Here is a 21,780-nt window from a genome sequence, read left to right on the forward strand (position 1 = left end):
AAGTTATTAGAAATGGCAATAATAACCAAATCTAAAAATAGATATTGTTTTCTAGTTTTTTTCTAATTCACATAATCTAATGAATTATATGAACTCATTATTGTCACAAGGCTTTTGAAAAGAAAAAAACTAGGTGAGATGCGCCGCCAAAAAAATATCGAATTTGACACGCTTTGAAGCATCGTATCCATCAAAACAAGTATGGTGAATCAGTGCAGTGACCAATTGAATTCATTCGCAAGAACAACTCTTTGAAAAAGTTGTTGCTACTCATTACCATCTCTTTTTTTGTTTGGTGAAGGTTCGTAAATGCACTTTCGTCTTTTTTTGTGAGCAATGTAGGACCCAGATGAGATTGAATGACATGGAAAATGCATTATCTGGAAACTGAGTAAAGTTCGAAAATTTGTTTCAAAAGGAACAAAATATGTATTGTAATTGAAAAGTTCCAGAAAAGTCATCTGAAATGTTTTGAAGAATTTCATGAAAATTGTCAAGAGGGTTGAGATAAAAAGATAAAATGGATCTAGCTGATTATTTCGAACTAAAACTATTTTCGGATCAAAATAGTTTTTCTGGGAAAAGAAGGTTTAACAAAAAAATTCAGTATTCTTAAAAATTGAATTCCGAAGAAACTTTCAGATTTTGAAAAGTTGAATTTGATAATTGATTTTTGGAAAGCAGATTTTGGAAGAGGCTAATCAATTTGAATTTTAAAGAAATTTGGATTTTTTATTTACTAAAAATATATATTTCAATTCTTATCGACATTACAGTGATGTTACGGCTAAATTGCACAAGAGAAGGAAAAATACATATTTTAAAGTAAGATTTTCATCATTTTTGATCAGATCGAGATGGTTAGCATTGACCCCGGAATCGTTGTCATAATGTCTACAATATTTCATCAATTATCTATTTTTGATACCTATTACAATAATCAAAAAAAAATCGGTCAGAAACATTTATATTTTTGATAGTTAGGGCAATGTTGTAGCATAAACTCACGATCCTCGAAGAAACTTTTCGAAAATTCAGAACTTCCTCCTGATCAAAATGGTCTCTCCGAATAAAAACACTAGACCGAATTTTTCATAGTAGTACTAGTGAAGAAAAAAAAAGGAAAAGTGATGAGAACTTGTGAGGTACTAGAAAATGTATATTAAAAGACGTGTAAGATCAAAGTTTTCTTCTTCTCCTTCTCCTTCAAGCCTTCTTTACTCATCCCGAGTGCCGAAGAAGAACAAAAAGGAGAAGAAGAGTTGGGTGAATGGCAATGGATACATGCCCACTGTCTCACACGTCACCGGTTTCCGGAGTGTTCATCCGACGTCACGTCACACACAGTAAGAATCGATAATAATGAACACTGAGGAAGAAAACACAGATAGAAGATATGGGAAAGGATAGAGAAGTCTTCTATTTAATGAATGGCGGTTATTTGACGGAAATTATGAAAGACATCTGAAAATGAGAATGGATGAGGAATAAAATGAGAAAAAGTCAATTAAGTGGGAGGAAAATATGAGTTACAGAAATTCCGGGTCGGGTGGAGCGAATTTTATAGAAAACATATTTTTATGGAACATAATTTTTTCAAAGAACTGAAATACCAAAAAAAATTGGTCATGCTAACAAGTACTTTGACATTCTGGTGGATGGCGAAAGCAAGCAACAAAAAAGTGAGGATTAGTAATCTCCGAAAGTGAATTCTATAGCAGCTCAGAGTTCGAAAATAGGCTTTTTGTCCTAACAAGATTTGCAAGTAGAAGAAGTAGAAGCTGTCACCAAGTATCTTCCTGCTTTTGTGATTTAGGTCGGTAACACAGCAAGAACGGAATTCGATAAACGAGAAAGGGCTCTTTCTACTCAAAATAGATCCGCAAAATGCTATTTTTAACTCCAGCACTCACATACACGCACTTATCCAGTCTCGATAAGAAAATGAAGAAAAGTTTTGTGTTAGACCAGAGCAGCCGGGACTGGGAGAGAAAAGGAAGAGATGCGACCCTCATTGGACAATCAGTTTGAGATGAAGAAAAGTAGAAGTTTGTATTTGGAGACCAATTTACATGGTTCCCGAAGCTCTTCTCTCGCAAAAAAAATGGAAGATGTTGTTTGTTTTTTTAAGAGATAGAGAGGAGCAGCTTTTTTGCTTGAGGCTACGGAAATTTCAATAAATATGAATGAAAGCATGTTCTTTGTCCAAATGCATTCAGATATTTATATATTTGTTTATTAAACGGATAGGATCAAGAAATAAAAAAGACCACGAGCAGTACCCAAACCAGCACCGTGCCGGACACGAGTACACAAATGCCGGTTAAGGAAGAAAAATGAGAATTTCTAGAATGCACGGATTAGGGAAGATATGGACAATGGAAAATGGATAGATGGAGGAAACGAGGGGATGTACGACTCAATTTTTTGTGATTTTTTGAAGGAAGGGATTAGCGAGAAGATAAGATGCTGAGGTTCACAAATACATATTGTTTCAGAACACATGGAATCAATTTGGAGATGAAGTATAACGGATTCCCTAGTTTTTTTTTTGCTAAGAGCAAATGTTTTGATGCGAAGTATTCAAAGTTGTTCAACATGAGCAGAACTCCTCCGCAGAAAAAGAGGAATAATTTTTTTTTGATATTTGATGTTTCTGTTCGATACTGCATAGCTCAACCGGTATTGGCTCAGCACTTCCGGCGTTGGATTTTTGCGTGGCTGCGATTTACAAACTTAGAGAACAATTTTTCGGTGTTCCTCCAGTTTTAGGTAACACATCCTATATAAAAACTCTCTGAAAGATTGAAAACACTCATTGGGCAACTAGAAATTTCTTTTCAGTTTTTTGAGCATTGAAACAGAAAACTAGAAAAAAAACTAATTTGAAGTTGTTCGGGACTAACGAAAACAACAGAAAGACCACTACATCAACGGACGGGGTTTTCAAAGTTGGGAGCAATTCTTAAAATTTCAAACTTTTGCAGAAATAAAAAATAAGAGCAAATATATCGAATGTGGACACACGTATATTTCAAAAGTTTCCAGAGTTGTTTCTTACTTGTTAACTAAGTGTTATATACTGAACCAGGAAAAAATATCTAATTTCAACGTATTCAATAAAATGTAGTGAACTTCGAATCCTGTGAAAAAGTTCCAAACTTTCTAATCGCTCTGAAAGGTTCAAACTACAAATATCATATTAAAAATACTTGTTTGCGATTGAAACGTTTTTCTCCCAGCTCCGTTCTGACGAGATTTGCCGTTTTTAACTAAAACACAGCCTAAAATGCCAAAATTAGCATTGAAATCGGAGTTTTAACTTTTGATGATTGCTTATCTTGCATTGTTGGATTTGCAAAATTAATTGTCACTTAATTGTCACAAAAATTAATTGTCACGAAAGCTTTAATTTCGCTAAGAACATTTTGAAAAAAATTCTTAACCTCTTTTTCAGTACTTCAAAATTGCTAAACATTTTAAATTATGCTAATTTTTATCCGGTAGTGTAATTATGTCAAATCCTGAAAATTGTTTTAGGATTAAATTGATAAATGAAAACACTCCAGTTTCTCTTACAGATTCTGATCTAGGAAGAAGAAATCTCTTATCTCGAGCTGCTGTCAATTAGAAGCAATCTATCAGTTAACAGAAACATAGAGAATAACATACATCGAATCTGATTGACAAATGGTCGGACGCGGAGAACGACCCGGGGCAAAAATCTAGCACATCAAAAAACTGATCCGAGTAGGTCAGTGTGTGTCAATCGCCACTTGTTTCGTGCACCTATGTTGCCATTAATCTATTTTTATCGTCACTGAAGTAAGAGAAGAGCAAAATAAATTCGCACAGCTCAACAAGACAACGCCGATGGGACAATTAATCCCCAATGGCTGAGCCAACAAATCTTTTTGAATTCTTAGAGACACTTTCAGTTCATACATCTGCTGAATTTGCTGATAGATGTTAGCGGAGAGCAACGAAATGTGAAAACGTGGCAGAAAAAAGATAGGGTGGAAAAAGGTCCCAGAAATATTTTGGATGATTTATGCAAATTTGGTTATACACGCACAAACCTCCCGAATTTTTCTTTCAAAAAAAAGTTGTGTTATGGTTCCAAGGATTCTAGGAATAGTAAGCATAAAAATTGAATTCTGAGGTGGTTTGTTGAAGTGCTGCTACAGGTACATCTGTAAAAAACGTTTGCTGGACTTTTCGATGAAAGAAAAAGCAAACTGATGATTGAATTGTTTTTCCAATGCTTAAATTGTGTTGCGAAATTTCAAAATATTCTTCAAGAATAGAAGCCAGATAATAGATTTTTCAACATGCTCAGCCCCCAACATTTTTCCGATTCGGATCCAGTCTGAAACCAAACTTTGAAAAAAAAATTAGATCAAGATCTTTGATCAAATCCTGACCCTTAATTATCTATAAAGTTTTCTGAGCAATGATCTTCTGGAAATTCTGAGCAATTTGTAAAAATAAAACAAGTTTTAACCAAATATATATATATTTATTGCAGTGGAAATTTAGCATGGAGCCAATGTTAAAACTAATTAAGAGTCATTCCATTAAACCCGTCAAACCAAACAACTACAAGTGTCGAAACAAAAATAATATAGAAATCGAATATGCTTCTAAGAACTACGTGGACAAGAATTGACCCGGATTGGAAATGGAAGAAGGGGAGAAAACATCAGATCGAGGGAAGTTTAAAAGGATTATATGAGTCAGAACTATATAAGTATAACAACCAGAATAACAGGCAATTATACGCAGAACTTATTAGCCACTCTTGGCACTGATTTTGATTTTTTTCCAGAATTCTGCTCTATTGTCCTGGTAGACGGTCTTCATTTCACACTTCTTCTCGTTAATAGCCAAAAATTGTGTGAGCTCATCTTTGTTGGTGGGTTCCCATTTGAAATCAAAAACTGTGGAGTCCTCATACTGACCATTCGGGCTTCTGGAATTTTCGAAATCTCGAAAAGCATAAACTTGAAATTTTTGTTACCCGTATTTGGCAAAATTGGTCCACATTCTGGTCATCAAGTCGAGCATTGTCTTATCCGCCTCATTGTACTTGTAATTGAAGACAATTGATACTCCGAAAATGTAAGCGAGTTCTGTACAGTGAGTAGCAGCTGAAAAAAACGTTGATAAAATAGTCTTTATGATTTAGGATATGTATACCTCTGAATGGAGCACGAAGTGAAAGAATTCCGAAGCTTCTTGGATTACAGTAATCGAAGGAGTACATGAAAACTTTGTTGCCCAGCTTAGTCATCTTCTCCGCATAATTATAGGTGCCGTTATTCACAAATAAGTCGCTGTACAACTAAAAAAAGCTGAAATTGGGGATTTGATGTCTTTAATAAAGGTACCTGAATATATCCTCTGGCGGCTACCTCTTTGTCATCCTCATCCTCTGATTCCTTCTTGAGATACATTGTTTTTGCTTCTTCTCTCAATGCTTCGAAATCCTCATGGTTTTCCTCAGTGATCAAGAGAGCCAGTAGTTTGTCAATTCCTTTTTCATCAAAATTGCTGGGTCCGAGACTAGCTAAAAATTTGAAATGGTATTAGTCCCTCTAGATTTCCTGATTACCAAAAAGGAGTCCCTCGTGCTCACAAGTTCCGACCATTATGTTCTTTTTGGGTGCTTCCTTTCGGAGTTCTTCTATTGACTTTGGAAGAAAATCACTCGGTTTCGTTCCAATGACTGGTGCAAGATCAAGTCCGATTTTGGAGACATCAACACCTTTTCTAGTGAGCAATCTCTTCTCAAACTCTTTCTCTTTCTTGGTTCGTAAGAAGGCTAACATGCTTTCACTTGCATTTTCATCTGGAACAAAATAAGAATGATGTCATAATCATTCCAAACGACACAAAAACCAACCTTTAGCCTGTTTTTCATCCCAACACTTCCTAAAAGCAAAATCTCTGCAAGCATTGACCAGCCTGTTCTTTCCAACGGTACTCCATTCACATTCACCATTTCCGGCCATTGGAACAACTTGGTGGAACAGATCTGCAAAAAAGTCACGTTTTTTAGATCAATCAGCGTTGCGGCTACAGTTCTGATTATCAAAAGATCGAGAAAAATTCAAACAATGTAGGTACCGTAAACGTTACAAGAAAAGGCCTATACTTCCTCTTTGAGCTCAATGATCTCAATCCCTGTGATAGATTTTGAAATTTTGTCAACTGCTAAAATGTTAGTGATATTATATCAAGTTGACGGATTTTTGATATCTTTTACAGAAATCCAGAAAATTCATTTTAAATTTCAGAAAATAAATAGCGCCCTACAGCACGGTATGTCTGTGACCAACCTCTTGAATGTGGACTTAACGACAACAAATCCACACTGACACCTCCTGCACTTTGGCCGAATACAGTAACTTTTCTTGGATCCCCTCCAAACGCGTGCACATTGTCTCTGACCCATTGAAGTGCCATTGTCATATCCCAAAGTCCCAAGTTTCCCGGACAAACTTGATCACCAGTAGAGAAGAAGCCGAGGAGTCCCAGTCTGTATTGAATTGTGACGACAACCACTCCATGACGACATAGATATCTGAAAAAAAAAGCACAAGTGCTATTGCCCTTTTTTCTTTTTCTATTTCTAAATTTGAAAAATAGAAAAAAGGAAGAGAAAAGAAATTCTGTGGTGCTCAGAGCTCGAGAGCAATTCAGTTGTCTGTTTCGAAAAAACTGCACAATAGCCTACATAGTGTAATATACTACACAACTTTCGAAATTAACTCACTTTGCGATTCCTTCGTCACCATATTTGACAGCCGAGTCAATCAGAAAACCTCCACCGTGAACATAAACCATTACCGGATGAAGCTAAAATAATACTCATGATCTACAGTAATCCATTCAAAAAGATTTTCAAACTTGACATACCCCATTAGATACCTCTTCAGCTTTCCATGTTGGAGAAAAGACGTTCAAGTAGAGGCAGTCTTCGCTTTTTCCGACCCCAAGGGTAAAGCGCTCCCAGAAAAAGTCGGCTTGTGGTGCTCGTGGTCCGAATCGCACACATTTTCTGACACCGTCCCAATCATCAGTGTGTTCGGGATTCTTGAAACGTAGATCGCCTACTGGAGGTTTGGCGAATGGAATTCCAAGGAACAGATCAACCTCTTTCTCATCATCGATTTTAATTCTGAATCCTTCAACGAGACCGTTTCTGGTGCGAACCTGAATTATAGAGAAGATCAGAGGCCGTTTTATTATTGGAACAATTATTCTCACCTGTTTACTCGGAGTTAGATCTCTTTCGTTGTGATGTCGTAATGAGATGAAGGATATTACACCGCCCATCTGAAAAAAGCGAATAGAATAACATGATGTCTAAAACAAGAGAACAGAAGAGTCGGGACTACTGGAATAGTAATAAGGGAAGAAAGGGGTGAGTAAGCCTCTTGCTCTCAAAATGAAATATATTCAGAAAACGGGACATTCCTCCTAAGTCTCCTAGTCTTGACCGCACATATCTCTTTCTTATATTCGCAACTCAGGGGTGCCTAGTATGTGTGTTGAAATGTGCAAATGGAGAAGAAAGAAGGCGGGAAGAATGGAAAAGAAGAAGAAGAAAAAGAAGAAAAGAGCAGGCGGCAATGTGCGCACTTGCAACAAAAACGTTACTTCACAACAGAATAAAGCCCCTTTTTTCACCGATTTTTGGAAGAGAGAAGGCTCTTGCTCCCTTTTTTGGAATTTCTTCCTTACACTAACTTTGCATTTTCTACAACCAAAAAAAACGAGAAAATGAAAGCAGAAGAAAGACTTTGGGCCCGTTTGTCAGTTCCATAGATTATTCCAACACCAAGGATTATTGGCTTTGTTGGTGGTCATGGAAAGTGTCTGAGCGAATTCAAAAAAAGGGAAAAAAAGAGAAAAATAAAAATGTTTAGTGGAATGTGAAGGGAACGCTGATTGGTTTTGATATTTTGCATTTGACACTGTGAAAGAGAGCAAATACTGTTATTGGTATAGCTTTGAGGGCCCAACATTTGCACTAACAACTTTTCTACATAAAATATTATTCATATATCAAATAGTTCTTAACAGCAGAAAAAAGAGAACATAGTGGTCAAAAACCGGAAATGTACCCTAGAGAAAATAAAACAGAAACAACTCTCGAATTTCGGCGAAATGCAAATGCTGATTCACCATTTTGTTTGAAAAAAAATCAGCATCATCATGACGTTTGTGCACACAAAAAGTTGAAAAATGAAGAGGGAGAACGAGCCTAGTATCCTTAACTGGTGGAAATTTGAGATGTTCTGAATGAAAAAGTTTCTGGTCTCAAAGAAGCAAAAAGAAAACACCAACAGCACAAGATAAGCTCCCCGTCAGCGGCTCTCTGTGTTCCAAACAGCTGTGTGTGGTCTCTCTCATCGCCTCAAGACACAACGTTCCCGAGGTGAGGAGCTCACAGATTTTTGTGCTCTTTCTATCCCTCTCACTCTGCGTTCGCACCGAAATGCACACCCTCGTTCTTGCACCCAGACTTTTTGATTTTATGAAAAGTGACTGAATGTATAATTGCCAACAATTTCTAGACGGGATCACATCATCCAAAGAAAACAAAAAAAACAACTTTTTGGAGCTTCGACAGCTCTAAAAAAGTGACTGATCAATTAGCGCGGGAGAAGAAAAAGAGAATACTAGAATGAAAAAACAACATGTTTTTATGTGTCAAGAACGGGAACGTCTCTGAAAATCATGGAATTTGTAGGGCGACCAAAAAATGTATCTGGAGTGGGCGGATGAATTTGAGTCATCATTGCTGCGAAGAAAAAAAATTATCGACGATTTTAAATGGTCAGAAAGTAAACATGGTTGGAATTTCGAAATAAGTAAAGACCATGACTAACGGAGCCACAGACTTAGAGAGGACAGGAAAATTGAAACCAATAAAAAACGAGCTCTGTGTAGAGCTCCACGAGCTATACTAAGAATATCGAGTTTCAGATACTATTCCTTTTGCATCATAATCGGATTTAGTAGTGTTTTTTGCGTCTATGAAAAGAGAAAAAACTAAAAAAAACTTCCAATTTTCTCAGAGGAAAAAAATGCAACAACTTGCTGAGATATCTCATGAATAATTCAAAATTCTGAGGAATAGGAAGAAAGGAATGAGAGAAAACTAACAAATTATTAGGAAAGAAAACTATAACCGGTGAGAAAGCGATTAAAAAAGAGTACTTTTTCTTAAAATGTCGCTTTTCTTCAAAAAAAAAAGTCCCAAGTGGGCCACCAATTGTTTCCTCAAAGCCAATCTTGAAAACGTTTTTTTTCCAACCAATTATTTGCCAGAGCGGAGTAAAATTGTTGAAAAAAATTGAGCGAAACAACACAGAGGCGGTTTTCAATTGAACTTTTTTTTCGGGCTGAAGAGCGCCCAAATCTTCTTTTATTTTAACCCCCACTGTTTTTTTCTATTTTTCCCGAGGGGTTAACTCACCTTTTTCCAAAGTTGCCGTGTACGAGATTTTGACGACGTGCGAGTCCGCACTTGAGACATTTTTTAGCTTTTTTGAAATCTGGAATTTTTTAATTTTCAGAATTAAATATTCAAAAAGAAGTAGATGATGTTGATGTGAGGAGGGGCAAAAAAGAAATTTAAAAACTCACATCACTCTGGGAAAATATAAGGAAATGAAAGGGGAAGAAAGAAAAAAAGGCTGCTTATTAAATGAAAATTGTAGTTGTAGAAGAATCAACATTTTCCAGTTTTGAAGGGCAGAACGAACTAACAGAACTAAAGTTTGTCTTGTTGTGATGAACTCTTTTCAAGAACAACAAAAGCTTCTCTAATTATATGTGCTTCTTCTTCCTCTTCTTCTTCTTTTTTCTTCCTCTTAAAATCTGTTGTTCTATTACAACACACGTTTCGCGCCTCTCTTTGCCCGACCCGCCAACTAACACAACACAAAACCAATTGGTTACAGTGATTTCGAGAAAAAAAGGAGAAAAAGGGAGGAAGAATGTAAATGGAATTAAGTGGGGGAATGAAGAACAATGAAAGTGTTGGAATTGGCACCAATCCACAAAAATGACTTTGGCGCCGCCGGGCAACTACTACATCGACAATTATTTCCAAATCAACGGCTTACGGATTGGGTTATGGATGGCTGCGCCGCGTTTTCATAATAGTAAAATGCCGTGAAAACCTGGATATCAAAAAGAGAGAGTAGGCCATTGGAACGGAGTGAGGAAGTTAGGAATATTCGGTTTATTATCTTTCTGGGTTAAAGAGAATTAAGATATTAGGCAGCAAATTGTGAAAAAAAATTCAAGAAAAAATCGAAAAACAAGTATTCTTTCAATTTTTTGGAATTTTCAGAATTTTCAGAGTTCTCTAATTTTCAGAATATTTAGAGTTGTTGCATTGTAGAAATTTTTGAAAAATGAACTTTTTCGGAATTAAAAAAATTACAGTACAAATAAGCGAAAAGAATAAGACTCATCAATTTGAATGGGGTTTTTCAAGAATTTTATGAGACAAAAATAAATAATAATGGATAAGAATGAAAGTAACAAAAACCAAAAAAGTGATAAGAATCATTCAAGACACCCTCCTCTCTGATTTACACTACTCGAGTACTTTAAAAAAGAGACACTTTGAGAAATGATCGGAAAACTGACCTATCACTACGATGAGAATTTTACTTTTCTTTCGAGTGCTTAATAGTAAAACTATGTATATGATCAGACAGATCACGTTTTCTCGGAATTTATAGATATATCGTGAGATCATCGATCAAAAACAAACACTTACTATTTTGTTTTGAAACCGTATGAAGGATGAACTGATCACACAGACTTTTCGATGATGCTATTTTACTACTATCATTTGATATCATTTTCACTATGTTATTCTATACTTGTACCCAAACATTCGATGTTCTATCTAGTTCGTAGTTATGGTATTTGGAAAAATTTGAAAAATAAAAGTTCAGAGATGCAAAAAACGTTTTTGTGCGATTTGTGTGAACAGGAGGCGGAAGAAGTGGCATTGGTGAGGACTCGGTTGGCTTTCCCAATTCGTTTTTTTCCTGTCCATCATCGTTTTCTGCTTTTCCTATCTCTCACGTGAGGGTTCAGAGGGTCGATCGAGTGATTGGGAATAAAAAATGAATTATTGTGACGAGAAGAACAGGCGGTTGGCTCGGCGGCTCAATGTGAAAAGTAAAAAAACAAAAGAAATGGATTTGAAAACAAGAGTAATTGGAAATGATTCAGATGTCTAATGGCTACAAACTGAAAGAAAAATAAGAAAAAATTCTGAAAATATGAAGGTATAAAAAGCCGAAAAACGCGTAGGATACGGAGACTGACTCACAAACGGAAACAGCTGCACAAAAGCCACTTCCCATACACCCGCACATATGTTTTATCATACGCTAAAATTTGATTCCAACTCATTGTTATCAAATAAGACGCCAAAAATTGAAGAATAGAGAATCGAAACGGGTAGAAAATAGGGAGAATGCTAATGTCAACAGTTAGTATGGTGTCAACATTCACTACTCGAAAAATGATCGTTCAGAGTTGGGCAAAAAACGTAGTTTTAGGAAAATTGTGTTTGTGATTCTGTGTACACGAAGATTCTCAAAAAGAGGAGGAGCAATAAATTGAAAAGATGTTCGACTCCAGCAAGTTAACGGATTTAATCAAAGATCCAATCTAATGTTTGTTTATTTTTCTCGCTCTGATTATTTCGAAGATGAATTTTGCCAAATCCAGAATTCTGGGAATCTTGCATGAAAAAAGCTAGAATAAATTTTTCTAAATTAAGCAAGTAAGAAATGAATATATCAAAAAAACTATATTGTACTGTTAAAAATATAAATTGATAGAGATTAAATTGAAACGATAGTAGGAGAATTTTTCAGATCAACACCGTTGCAGTCATTCAAATAGTTCTTAGTTGTCAATAACTTTAGCTTCAATAATAATCGAAATAGATAGAATCTGTTTTTTGACATCTCTGAAAAACAATTTTTCGAAACAAATGGTTTTTCAGAGAAGAAAGTTTTACAACATTCTTAGCTGGACGTTCGCACTGACTCATTTCCCTGTTAGCCTTACTTCAAATCCCTTCAAGATTTTACAAAAATGTTTATCCCGTTTATTCCCCGTTGATCCTCTCTAATGACTCCAGCGATTCCCGTCTAATCTCACGAGTAGCCAGATATGCCACCGTCCCGTTTTCGTCGTCATTCGTTTCCAACACTACACCTTCTTAACCACCCTCAAACTACTTTGTTTTTTCCTCGGAAGAAAAATAAGCGACTCATTCTTTTTTTTGCCGGATTCCGCTGTTTGAAATGCCGTCCAAACTACCGTCTACTTTTTCGTGTATACAGGTTAGTCAATATTTTACTTGAAGCCTTCTGAATTAATATAGATCATCACCCCAAGATCATCAACTATACTGTCTGATGGCCCTTATCCTGCTTACATCTCTACCTCAGAATTCGATCCGGTTCTTTATCGAGAAGAACTGATACGCAAAGCTTATCTATCAAAGTTCCCGCTGTAGTAAGTTGTAATCTTGTTCATTCGGTAGATAAGCCATGTTCTCTGATCACTACCTGTTTCAGCACTGACCGACCTGACTATCTCATCACAGTTGGAAGAGGTCACAACACGTGTTCTACCATTAGCGTTGGTGAGTCTTCTAAAATCCTTCTCTCACTTTTCATTCTTCTTTCATTTTTCACGTCTTCCAGAAGTTAAAGGTCCTGAAGAGAAAAGTGGTAGTAGGAAAACGCCACCTGCACTTGCTGGAATCACCTGTGCAATTATTTCACTGTTTATTCTGATGTTCTTTTTCTATTTGAATGGTTTTGTCAATTTTTAATCAAAATGAACCACATTATCAATAATTTATTGAGCTCTAGAACAAGATGAGAGCATTTTCATAAGATAACCCATAAGCAAAATAATTTAGAACACAAAGCACGAAAAAGCAAAGCGAAAAAACGAGAGACAGAAAAGTTAAAACCGGTTTAAAGAACAAAATAGCTGGAGAAAAGAGTGTAAACAAGTGTCATTATTTTGTCACAATGTGACAAAACCTTTGACGTTTTCAAAAAAAATTGAAGAGTTAGGAGAGAAAAAACAGTGAAAAGGCATTTGAAGTAATTGTACTGTCCTAGACGGTCAAGTGGATTTGTACCTGATAAATTGTTGCGAAGAAGAGAATAAACGAAGCGGTGAAACGAAGAAAATTAGAAACATAACATTAATATTACACAAAAATAGGTTGGACCCATTCAACGTTTTCTGAATCTGAAGGAAAACGGATTCGGAGGAATTTGAGATTGTGATCTTATAGACGTCGGCGCTCCGTGATGAAATATGGAGCGATGTAATTGATGATGGTCGGCATGAGGTGTGGTGTTGTGCTCATTCTTGTGGTCTGCATCGTGGTGCGAGTGCCCTTCATGAGAGCCAGAACCAATCTCGATATTACTATGTTCTTCTTCTTTACTATGTGGGCCACCGAGAATGTGAGGGGATAAAACCTATAAAATACGGAGTGAATTGACTTCTGGAAATTAGAACCTACCTCCACCAGGAACTTTTCATCACTGGCAATTCTAGGAGATAGGATATTGGGACTCAATATCATAACACCAATAGTTTCTGATGAGAGAACGTGGGGTGCAAGGATGCCAGGACTGAGAACGTCGATAACCAAAGCTTCTGGAGATAGAACTCTAGGTTCCAAGAATCGTGGTGTAAGAACTTCAGCAATCAACGCTTCTGGAGAGAGAACCCATGCGGTTAAGGCTCTCGGAGAGAGGACTTCTGCACGGAATGCAGTTGGAGAGAGGATTCGGGCAATAAGCGCGGATGGAGAGAGTACTGTAGCGATGAAGGCACGAGGAGAGAGCACGTCAAGCTGAAAAATCACAAAATTTGATTGAAAAATGATTGTGGATTGATACCTTCAAAGCTTCAGGCCGCATGATTTCCGACACGAATGCATGGGGAGAGAGTACCATTGCTTCCATGGAGACACCAAAGTTTATGAGATTGGCAAACGCGTGAGGCTAAAACTTGTGTTGAAATTATATAAAATCGTGGATTCGAAACAAAATTTACCTTGAGAACTAAATATTCCACATCACCAATATGTTCTCCTTCCGGATAATTTGGAATCGAAGGGTGTCCATCATGGCCACCTCCCCCATCTGCTCTTTTCACTCGTTTAGGACTATTCCAAAACGGCCATTGTGGTCTTCCTTCAGCAGCTAGTTTTCGGATAGCAGTTTCTATTCGAGCATCTCTATCAGCTCGGGTCATATTGGTAATTGGGATGTAGCTGGATGGATCGTCTGAATGAAATGAGGTTGGATAGAAGTTCTGTTCAGTACCGGACAAAAGAAATCATATTTTGGGGTTTCTAGTTTTCAATTTTGAAATCCTAAAAAAATAGCCCGACATGATTTGTCTGAAAATGTTAGAATACGAAAAGCATAAATATAGTTATTTTTGTAACTGACAGCGGTCTGTACAAATTCAACAAAGCAAGGTAATTGATTTAAATTGTGCCGCAACCCTCATTTCAGAGAAAAATTTGAAGTTTTCGGCATTTTTTGGTTCTAAACTGCATTCCAGGAACTCGGCAAAAAAGTCGACGTTTGCAAAACCGAAGCTTTTATTTTGTCCAGTATACCCTCAAATGCATAGAAAAATGCAAAAGGTCTTGAATACTTTTTTATTATCATAAACTTGTCACCGAAAAAGTCAAAATGTGACAAATTTTCGATTGGTACGGTGGGCGACAAATTAAAAAAAAATGAACAAGTGCTTAACATTTTGAATTTTAAAGGACTGAGTGGTCCAATTTTTGATACACACTCACCAGCATACACCATTTTCACTTGGTCCTCCGTCAGATGAGCAAAACCGTCTTTTTTGTATTCTTCTGATTGCTCTTGGGTGAATAATTGACGTGCCCTGAAAACAAAATGCTTTTCCTATTTTAATTGCATTTTCTCACTTGAGCCATCTGATATCCTGTCTGCTCAATTGTTGAACCATTGGATACTGTACTTGCTCCATGAAATCCATTTCTGGTCCAATTTTTGCGATAAGCTCCTCCATAGCAGTTCCAGCACCGCTCAAGTCTAGAATTGCTTCGAGCATCAATTGCTGGTACCTTTGGTTTGAAGAAACAATCTGATTTGTTTTAATTATAGAAAAAAACCACAAGCTTATTTGTATACCTCAAAAATATCTGGCAGGGAAAAGAATCCGTCTTTTTGGAAAGACAACAGTGTTGGAGAGAGAAACCGATTTTTGACTTTTCCCTCTGGCATGATAGACAAAATTCTGGGTGATAAAAATGAAAACTTCTTTTGGGCAACTTCGGAAGCCTGTAATTCACTGTTACTCAACTAAATATTGAATAATGCCTCCTACCGAAAATTGATTTATAATGTCCACAATTTTCTGAAAAGCATCGTTCTCATTCTCTATCTTTGGCGCCCGGCTGTTGATGGGAAGCTTCAGCTGGTCGAACACTCTGAAAAAGCGTCACTCTTTTTCTTTTCTTTTTTCTAACTCCCGTTTTTTTTGCTGACTCAGTTCACCACCTGTGTGTCTCATGTTGAACACGACACATGTGTCTACGTCTCACACAAAGACTCACTCGTAGTCCCATGTGGTCTAGTGGTTAGGATTCGTGGTTTTCACCCACGCGGCCCGGGTTCGATTCCCGGCATGGGAAGTTCCTTTTTTATTTTGTATACTGCACACATTTGCCAACTGCGATTGTATTGTCCGCATCAAACTACAGTCAAGTTATGTATTTCCGCAGGCAAAAACTAGTGTCCATTCCATATCTATTACGGCCATTATACGGCAAAGAACTAGTTCCGTTCCCATTGCCCACGTGTCAGTTGAGCATAAGTGCTCCACTTTAAAAGTTCACCTGTCAATCTCGATTTGAATTTCACAACCACTGACCATCTATCGGTTACTAGTTAGCTCGGGTTTTGTCATCGTCACAGTGAGACGTTAATCATGGCTAATCCCAAATGACCAAAGTGTGGCAAGCAATTGACGCTCGGTTTTGAGAGAAAAAAGTGAGGAGGTGGGGGGAGAACCGGTTCGGTATAAGTGATCTATGCCCTTACTTTGTTTCAATAACGTACTTTTTATTTTCATCGTTCATTAATTTGAAGTAGCCATTGCATTTTTCGACACGTAGATAGTGGTTTCGAATGCGACGGATGCTGTCTAGATGGTCGTGTTGTCCAGAGGTGCCACCTGAAAAATTGAAAAACTAAACATTTTCAAGTTTCCGCTTTAGCAGCTCAACAAAGTAATGTGGATTTTTAATAGAAAAAATTAAGCAGAAAAGCTCATTTTAAATCTATTAAATGTACGAAAAAAGTTCTAGTATTTTGAGCTCAATTATCTCAATACGTAACAGAAATACAAAAAAAACTGGCAACAGATAAAATGTTCATCATAACATCACAAGCATTTTTACAGTTGCTGATTATTAATATCTTTCATAGAAAATGAAATAATTAAGCTCAAAGTTCAGTGTAGAGCAATATTGGAGAAGTTACAGAATAATTCTAATTCGAACAGAGGTTTTTCGACTAATAAATCTTTTTAATACGTTCTATGAGTTTTATTAACGAAGTTTGACACACTTAATATTGCTTCAATCTGAATTCACACAGCTGCTCAAACACAAGCGTGCCATACAGAGTATGTCTCCCACCACACGTCCCCCCTCTTCCCACCACATTTTCTTCCGGCCTGCGACGGCGACGTCTAATCACTTGCCGCGCTATTTCACAACTCTCTTCACATCGTCTCCCGTCCGCCTCATTGGCTCAGTGGCAGAGCGTCTGTCTAGTAAACAGAAGGTCGCTGGTTCGATTCCAGCATGAGGCACCGAACTTTTTTGCATTTTTCGCAAATTCAAGAGACAAACCTACTATCCTTTGAAAGTATTTTGTGGCCAGTTTTGGTAGATCTATGGGCGGTAGAGTCAGATTTAGCTTGTTCTGAACTGGTTCTGAAAAACATAAAAATAAATATTGTCAACTAATTAATTATCAATAATTTCAGGCACATACCCTGTATATCTCGTTTTGACCTAGGCATAGCCATATGACGGGGAAGACCAAACATGTTCCGCTCTATTGGCTCCTCCACAACTTTTTTGAGCGCATTCTCAGCTTTTTTCAAGTTTCGCTGCTCTTCTAGGAAAATATCATAAGCTTCCATCATCTCATCTCTCCTTTTGAACCTTCTCCTCGCCTGCATTTGCCTTCTGATAGGGTTCTGAACCCATTGACGGTGTATAGGACTGTAATAGAGGTTGGCAGAAGTGATGTTTTGACTGTCTGTTGGGATTAGGTATTCTTTCTCGACATAGGTTCTAGATGGTGATACATAAATTTGTTTCAAAATTGGTTGATTGTGAAAATTAAGTCGTGGTGGTGTTGTGGTGTAGAGCTTTGCATTTTCTTTAGCATCTAGAACTTTGACTGCACACTTTGATACAGCAACCACCGTTTGAGCTTCCCTGACACACTCTTCGAAAACAATTTGTTCGATTCGAGGGAGATATTTTAATGAAGAACGGGTATGAGCCTGAAATAAAGTGAATATGAAACTGACTTCACAATGTCCGTATTAATGTTTAGTAAACACTCAAAACTTTGCAGATCACAAAACAACTGGATTATGATTCATGAGAAAAAGAATCGGGTCCAATTTCACATTCTCACCTTGATCATCGCCATTGTTGTAGCATACTGCCAGTACTGCTGTAGTTTTTTCTTGTCGATTTCGAAGATTTTTGTATCTGTCTCGATCTTCTGACCCTCCACACGTCCTTCGAAGACTTTCGCCCTCACTTGGGCTAAAATTTGTTGGCTTATTACAAACTACAGTAATTTGAGTCATACCAGTGGCTACAATAAGAACAAGTAGGAGCACAAAGTCCATACATCCACGATGGAGTCTCGACAAAATTGTTCTGAAGATATTTGTTTTCTGCTACTAGGAAAGGGCAAAAAAAGAAGCAAGTGGTGAATCAAGAATCCGTCGAAAAGGAGGCGTGCCAAAGTAATGGAGAATAATAGTTATAACGGATGAGGTGGATACAGTGAAATTGTAATTGATATGAGGATGCGAATGGGGTGGTTGAACGCAGTGGGCAAGGCTTTTTCGCAAAAACTTTTACCTGCCCATAGACATTTACACGCGCCCTCCCCGGAAAACCAGTAGCCATACGGCGGCTAACCTAACGGTGCGAGAGGCGCCTCGGGGCAAAATAATAATGCTAATCGAAAAATAGTGAACTGGACTTTGTAGATGTCAGACAGGACATTCCTCTACTATCGGTCAGTTGAATTTAATGCGGATTTGAGCATTTGATGTGACACGTTATCCATTGACGACAATTTATTCATCAACTGTAGTGGTGTTAAAGTTATTGATGAAACAAAAAACATACAAGCCCAACCGGACTGGAAAAAAAGTTCAAGATGGGATGATTGTCTCTGGTATAAATATATATCCCCTTTTGGGGGCGGGAAAATCCCCCTTGAAGCAGGGTTTCGAAAAAAAGTGGATTAATAGTGCAAAACGGAACACGACAGCAGTAAATCAAAACTCTGTAATCGGTTTACGCGGACAAGGGAAGAAGTGTCTGTGTGGACACTTCCCTTTCTCATCTCACCTTAAATGTGGACAACAGAGTGTTATGAAATTCAGGAAGGATCTTCATAGAGGGGATAACAATGGAAAGTGTGATGCAAGGTGAGAGTGAAAATAAGGGAAATCGCGGAAGCGACTTTGGTTTGCTCTGATAGGCATCGTTTTGATGAACCTAGGGAAATTCGCTAAATCCTGAGTAGAGAACAGAGGGTCAACCTGGAGGGAAAGTTTGAGAACATTTGAACCCAGAAACATATCTTAGCTGGGATCAGAGTTCATATTTTGAAGAAATTTTTCAGAATATTTTGAAGTTACAGTTTTTGTTCTGACTTAACGGTGCACAGTAATCCGTGTTTGCACCGCGGGTGGTACCACTTTCAAGTATGGCATCGTTCGGTGGCGCAACTTTAAGTGAACCATGATTCAACTGGTAACGACGCCGCACCTCAAACTTTAATGCTACAAGTGCAACTCTTTTTCATTAATTTTTTTAAAAATTTGTTATCTTCAAAACTCCATATTATGAAACTTTGATAATTGTGATTATTTGAACTGTGAATGTCTAAAACCTGAAGTAGGATATCTGAACGTTAATTCTAAGATAATCCGTCTAAATTTTTTTGAAGAGCTCACCAAAAACAATCAACTAGCAAAATGTTCTTGATAAGGTGAGCTGATAATGTGACAAGCTTTGTAACCAATTTTTGACACATTTCTGAAAATAGAAAAAATGTGTTGAAATTGTTGCTCTTCTGTTATAGGTTTGATGGTAATTCATAATTAGCATAAATTTTAACACTAGTGTTCTCAGTTCGTAGTGGTTCTCAACTTTGAGCCAATTATTTATCGATTTTAGTAAAGGATACCAAAAACTGTCTACTAATATCATATTTATCATATAAGCAGAAAAATTTTGTTAGTTAGATATATTTATAACCTCTGACAGTAACCGAGAGGAATTCGATCTGAAAGAATGGTTAAGTGGCGTTTGGTATTTGTTTGATTTCCAGAAACCAAATTGAAACAAACGAAACAAACTTTCTATTTTTATTTTAAAACTTTGAACTGCAATCCTACTTTGTCCTGGATGTTAGACCACACCAAAGTTGAAACACTCAGTTTTCAAATATGCAGACGTTCTTCTCTACTTCTTCATTTTTTGAAATTCCATTACATCTCAAAAGTCTGAAGAACACTAGTATCTTAGATCTCTGAGGGATTACGGTAGTCTACAACCAGTCTAGCTGTTCATTCACTAGTCATTCACTAATCTAAACAGAATTATCTAGTTCAAGAGATGATCTTTTTTGCTACAAACGACGATAAAACTACGAACACGAAACTATTTGAAACAACAAAATACGATCCTTTTGTGCGTTCTGCTTCCCAACACACCCAAAAACAAAGTCTAGTATTGTGCTGATTTCACGCTCCCTTAATCATCTCATATCCAATTTCCATATCCAATGAGATTCAAATATTTGGGTCATCTTGACTTTTGAAGATCACAGAAAAGGTATTCCCTCGATCTTTTGCTCCCATTAACCAGTTTCGCATCATAGTTTTGGTTCTCCTTCCACCAGAGATCACGCGAGGCGGAAAATGTTTCATCATTACCGTTTTGCGCTTTTTGAAATCTTTTGGTAATCCTCGGTTTTTTCTCTACTATACGAACGTGGTCATCCATACGAATATCGTTCCCCACGCTCGTCTTTCCCAGGTCTGTGTGTGTGTGCGCTCGCGTTGTGTGTGTTGAAGAGAGAAGAGGTTAAAGGGAGGCATATTTTTACGGCCGGCGGGTCTCGCAGAGAAGAGACGCGGGAGGCGAGAGAGTGTTCTCTTTGAAGAGAGACACAAAACGCATTTACGGGGGCCTTGTTCATCGATTAATCAATTTTCTCGGTTTTCGTTCTTTTTTACGCCTTCTTTCCTTTTGTTTTCTCAAATTTTCTTTCATTTCCGGTTGGGAAAAATAAATGTATTCAAGAGTTTCAGCATTTTCAAACATTTTCCGACAATTATATCTGAATTATTTCAGATGATCCGTTTTATCCTCATCCAAAACCGCGCCGGAAAGACGAGATTGGCCAAATGGTACATGCATTTTGATGACGATGAGAAACAAGTGAGTTTTTATTTGAATACAAGCAGTTGATTATTCCGTTACAGAAGCTTATCGAGGAGGTTCACGCGTGTGTAACGGTTCGCGACGCTAAACACACCAACTTCGTCGAGTTCCGCAACTTCAAAATTGTCTATCGCCGTTACGCCGGACTCTACTTCTGCATTTGCGTGGATATCACCGACAATAATCTCTACTACTTGGAAGCCATTCATAATTTTGTTGAGGTGAGTGTTTGACTACAAACTGGATAGTTGGAAAATAGGTGACGGGCCACTAGTTCGTCAGAACCGAAGGTCTGGTGTCCAGATTCTCTCAGATCGGAGAAAGGTCCTGAAAATGAAAATCTGAAAACTGGTTTGATCTAATGGCGTACTACGACCTTGTTACGGGTCGGGCTATGCCAAATCGGACGTTTCGCAGATCCTGTCAGTCTAGCTGCCTCAGAAATGTCAAGACGGTACTCAGAGGCGCTTCATGACATGGACGTGCTCCAGAGCTATTGATGCTTTGGACTAGGTTACAACTATGGGCAACAAAGCGTTTCAATACGATAACATTGACAGGGGTCAGAAATAGATTCAGCGTCTCCGCTGGTTTCAATAACAGTTCTATCATCCAATATTTCCAAGATTTCAATCGAAAAAACTGATAAGGGATGATGAGGCCGATCCGATCAATGCCATCTTATAACCTTTCTACAAACCTCAACCTCATTTTGTTCATTTTCAGGTGCTCAATGAATACTTCCACAACGTGTGCGAGCTCGATTTGGTCTTCAACTTCTACAAAGTGTACACCGTCGTCGACGAAATGTTCCTGGCCGGCGAGATACGTGAAACATCGCAAACCAAAGTGCTCAAACAACTACTCATGCTCACTTCGCTGGAATAGGATCGATCACCCAAATCTCTCGCTCATCC

At 37.6% G+C, this 21,780-nt stretch overlaps 3 protein-coding genes and 2 non-coding genes across 5 annotated transcripts; 3 read left to right on the plus strand and 2 right to left on the minus strand.

The window, feature by feature from the left end:
- Positions 1-4,791: 4,791 nt before the first annotated feature.
- CBG14465 lies at positions 4,792-7,341 on the minus strand (the record flags this gene model as incomplete). Its single annotated transcript, XM_002644493.1, has 10 exons — positions 4,792-4,972; positions 5,021-5,150; positions 5,200-5,344; positions 5,391-5,569; positions 5,615-5,851; positions 5,906-6,037; positions 6,342-6,586; positions 6,779-6,861; positions 6,922-7,218; positions 7,273-7,341. The coding sequence occupies 10 exons, from the start codon at positions 7,339-7,341 to the stop codon at positions 4,792-4,794; spliced, it is 1,698 nt and encodes a 565-aa protein (XP_002644539.1).
- Positions 7,342-13,310: 5,969 nt separating this feature from the next.
- Positions 13,311-18,273, minus strand: Cbr-mltn-13 (the record flags this gene model as incomplete). The annotated part of the gene is made up of 13 exons (XM_045239605.1): positions 13,311-13,562; positions 13,607-13,942; positions 13,989-14,093; positions 14,146-14,378; positions 14,909-15,003; positions 15,047-15,225; positions 15,469-15,571; positions 16,185-16,317; positions 17,000-17,083; positions 17,145-17,664; positions 17,802-17,935; positions 17,982-18,052; positions 18,260-18,273. The coding sequence occupies 13 exons, from the start codon at positions 18,271-18,273 to the stop codon at positions 13,311-13,313; spliced, it is 2,259 nt and encodes a 752-aa protein (XP_045095422.1).
- Positions 15,704-15,775, plus strand: CBG28524. The gene has a single exon. It is a non-coding gene (tRNA).
- Positions 16,888-16,959, plus strand: CBG29033. The gene has a single exon. It is a non-coding gene (tRNA).
- A 2,500-nt stretch (positions 18,274-20,773) lies between the features above and the next one.
- Cbr-aps-2 lies at positions 20,774-21,751 on the plus strand (the record flags this gene model as incomplete). Its single annotated transcript, XM_002644495.1, has 3 exons — positions 20,774-20,860; positions 20,905-21,084; positions 21,590-21,751. 3 exons carry the CDS (start codon positions 20,774-20,776, stop codon positions 21,749-21,751), a joined length of 429 nt encoding a protein of 142 aa, XP_002644541.1.
- Positions 21,752-21,780: the final 29 nt, after the last annotated feature.

Source organism: Caenorhabditis briggsae (genome assembly GCF_000004555.2).
Source record: "Caenorhabditis briggsae complete genome, chrX, whole genome shotgun sequence".
Lineage (NCBI taxonomy): Eukaryota > Metazoa > Nematoda > Chromadorea > Rhabditida > Rhabditidae > Caenorhabditis > Caenorhabditis briggsae.